This window comes from Galeopterus variegatus, unplaced genomic scaffold, assembly GCF_000696425.1.
Source record: "Galeopterus variegatus unplaced genomic scaffold, G_variegatus-3.0.2 Scaffold237, whole genome shotgun sequence".
Taxonomy (NCBI): domain Eukaryota; kingdom Metazoa; phylum Chordata; class Mammalia; order Dermoptera; family Cynocephalidae; genus Galeopterus; species Galeopterus variegatus.
In genome coordinates, this window is record NW_007726348.1 from 513,648 (window position 1) to 517,474 (window position 3,827).

Here is a 3,827-nt window from a genome sequence, read left to right on the forward strand (position 1 = left end):
ACTTACAACTTCAGAGGATCTTGATGAACACATACTTCAGGTTAAGATTATGCAGACTATAATTTTTTTTGTAAGATACTGCCTTTCCCCCTGCTTGCTGAAAAAGGAGGAAAACTCTAAAATTGGGAAGAGATAATTGGGTTTGATTCATCCCAAAACTGAGATATAGAAAACTTTGTTATATAACTTGAAGTTGAGAAGGCAGCAGATATTCTTAATGACATCTAAACATTGGGCTGTTTTTGAGAAATAGTTATCATATATGTAGGTTTGTTAAGGAAAATTGAATAGGAGGTTAATTCTCACAATGAGAGACAGATGTCTGTTGTTTTGTTTTGTTATAATTAAAACAAGATGCAAAACAAGAGTGTAGGCATGTAACATTCTCCAGAATAGACCACATTTTAGGTCACAAATCAAGTCTCAACAAATTTAAAAAATTGAAATCATTTCAAGTATCTTTTCAGACCACAACAGATTAAAACTACAAATTAATAACAAGTGAAACTCTGGAAACTATGCAAGTACATAGAAATTAAACAACATGCTCCTAAAACCTATGAGCCCAAGAAGAAATAAATTAGGAAATCAAAAAATTCCTTGAAACTAATGAAAATAAAGATACATCATACCAAAACCTATGGGATACTGCAAAAGCAGTACTAACAGGGAAGTTTATTGCAATAAACGTTTACATCAAAAGAACAGAAATATTTCAAATAAAGGACCTAATGTTATACCTCAAAGAACTAGAAAAACAAAAATAATCCAATCCCTAAATTAGTAGATGGAAAGAAATAATTAAGACCAGAGCAGAACTAAATTAGACAGAGACCCAAAAAATAATACAAAAGATCAATGAATCAAAAAGTCAGTTTTTTGAAAAGATAATCAAAATCGACAAACCATTAGCTAGGCTGACTAAAAAAAAAGAGAGAAGACCCAAATAACAAAAATCAGAAATGAAAAAGGAGACATTACTACTGATACCACAGAAATACAAAGAATCATTAAAGACTATTATAAACAACAATATGCCAATACTTTTAAAAACCTGGAGGAAATGGATACGTTTCTGGACACACACAAACTACCAAGACTGAACCCAGAAGAAAGAGAAAACCTGAACAGACCAATAACAAGCAACAAGATTGAAGCAGTGATCAGCAGTCTCCCAACAAAGGAAAGCCCAGGGCTGGATGGCTTTACTGCTGAGTTCTACCAAACCTTTAAAGAGGATTTAATACCAATTCTCTTCAGACTATTCAGGAAAACAGAAACGGGCCATTCTCCCAAACCCATTCTATGAGGCCAGTATCACCCTGAAACCAAAGCCAGACAAAGATACAACAAAAAAGAAAACTACAGTGAGTAGCTAAACAGAGAATAGCTAAACACTGGGACTCCTGATGGCACTATTCAAAGAAAAGTGATCCTTTCAGAAGGGGTAGAATGGTTCCCAACTGGTATTTTTATTGCCCACAGCAGGCCCAGAGATGCCTTCATGACTCAATCAAATCTTTCCTGGTGAAGTCAATGGAAGCCTTCCTAATTCCAGATAATAGAAGACTTTCCACAGTTTCAGAAGATCGGAGCCCGGCGTCTTCATGCTGTATAACGATATGTCACTGAATGAGTTTTTTAAAAGAACATTCTAGGTACCAGCTGGGTGTCAACTAGAAATTTCAATCTGAAATTTCATATTTTTTCTATTCTGTATCCAGAAGGAAGCAGAAAGTCGGGCACAGAAAAAACTAAATGGACTTCCCAGTGTTGCATTCAGAACCCGGCTTTCGGCTAGTCCTCGTGTGCAGTTTCCTCACCTGGAATGCTGCTCACACGAGCGACTCTGTTTACCTGTCATCAGAGTTACAGAATGCAGCCGAGCCAGAAGGAGGTGCTGGCACTTAGCTGACGGCGTTGGCAAAAGACAAAAGTGAGAGCATGGATTCTGACAGGTACAGTAAGGAAGGCTGCTGAAGGGAGCATAACATTAGTATAATCCATGCAGATGCATGAGCATTACCATCAGAACTAGAAGCTGTTTAAGACAGAGGGTAGATCTAGGACAGATAATTTGACAAGGAAATGCTAAGAGTTTGAATGCATGAGAGTGAGTAGATAGAAGAGGTTTTTTGCCTATTTCAGAGAAAAAGAGAATGTGATGATTCTGCAACGTGGGTCAGAGCAGCTCGATAATGGGGAAGATTTAGAGAGAAGGGAAGAAAGTCCCACCAATGAGTCACCCTTGGCAGCCCCAGGCTTCTCTTGTAGGATGGCTTGTTGTTAGATGGACCAATCACAGCATTTCCCCCAACGTGATTATTATTTTGGATGCACAATAGTCAGTAAGAACTTGGAAATCTGGGTATGACTAGAATGAATAATGTCACCATAGCCAAATCGGGTGACCTTCATCCACAGCCACACTTTCCTTTCCTTTAAGGGCAAACCCAGGTCTGGCAGTACTTTAAATGTACCCAACACTGTCACTCTATCCAACTGAGTGGTGCAGTCCAATAGACATAAAATGCAAGCCATTGTAGTAGCCATATTTTTAAATGTAAAAAAGGAACAGGTGGAAAATTAATAATATACTTTACTTAACCCAGTAGATCCAAAATAGTTTCATTCCAACATGTAATCAATATAAAAATAATTAATGAGCTATTTTACATTCTTTTTCTCAAAGAAAGTACTCAAGATCCAGTGTATGTTTCTCACATATAGGACTCTCAGTGTTATGGATAATGTTTGTGTCTCCCCAAATCCATATTTTGAAGCCCTACCCCCCAATGCGATGCTATTTGGAGGTGGAGCCTTTGGGAAGTAATTAGGTTTAAATGAGGTTATGAGGTAGGACCCCCATAATGGGATTAGGGTCCTTATAAGAAAAGGAGGAAAGACAGAGCCCTCTCTCTGTCTCCACTGTGTGAGCACACAATGAGAAGGCGGCTGTCTGAAAGCCAGGAAGGGGCCCTCGCCAGGAAATGAATCCTTGGTCATGGACTTCCAGGAAAGACAGAGCCCTCTCTCTGTCTCCACTGTGTGAGCACACAATGAGAAGGCAGCTGTCTGAAAGCCAGGAAGGGGCCCTCGCCAGGAAATGAATCCTTGGTCATGGACTTCCAGCCTCCAAAACTGTGAGAAATAACTGTCTGTTGTTTAGCCAGGAAATACCAGTGTATAGTATTTTGGTATAGAAGCCCAAGCTGAATAATATACTCAGTTTGTCCTAGTCACTTTTCAAATGCTCAGCAGTCACATTTAGCTAGTGGCTACTATATTGAAGAGCACAGCTCTAAACTAACCAGCAAGCCTAAGTTGTGGAGAGTGATTATAGAGGAGTTTGCAAATTATTTTTTAGAAGCCACTTTCAAATACCCATACTGCCTACTCAAATAAAGTAAAGCATGTTCTCACTCATAACTGGCTGCTAGGAAGGAAAGAAAGGAGGGAGGGAGGGAGGGAGGAAGAAAAGAAAGAAAGAAAAGACCACAACAATACGTTAAACGTTCAGAAGGAGAGAACAAACCTAAGGATGCTGGAGAGGGATGCGGGGGGCGAGGGGGCTTGGGAAGTGATAGGTCGGGCAAAGGGCATAAAGAAACATCACGATTTGTAAGAATGAATATGCTGATAATAAATTTAAAAACAAAACAAAATAGATTCCTTTTTCTTTCTAAATGACTACTTAAAAACACCTTTTCTTTTTCTTCCAAAAAGGTAAATTGTCTTTCTCTCCAATCTTATTTACAACATCAATACTTTCAATAGGCTGTATCTTTATTACACTGTTCCAAAATTAATTTCTGCTTGGCTCTGGG

The 3,827-nt window shown here is 38.6% G+C and overlaps 1 protein-coding gene across 1 annotated transcript in view; it reads right to left on the reverse strand.

Moving 5' to 3' along the window:
• NEB (nebulin) overlaps positions 1–3,827 on the reverse strand; it is a 225,660-nt gene that overhangs the window by 203,524 nt on the left and 18,309 nt on the right. Inside the window, exon 10 of the mRNA XM_008566372.1 lies at positions 1,840–1,857. Within this exon, the coding sequence (XP_008564594.1) occupies positions 1,840–1,857 (18 nt within the window). The remainder of the gene's footprint in view (positions 1–1,839; positions 1,858–3,827) is intronic.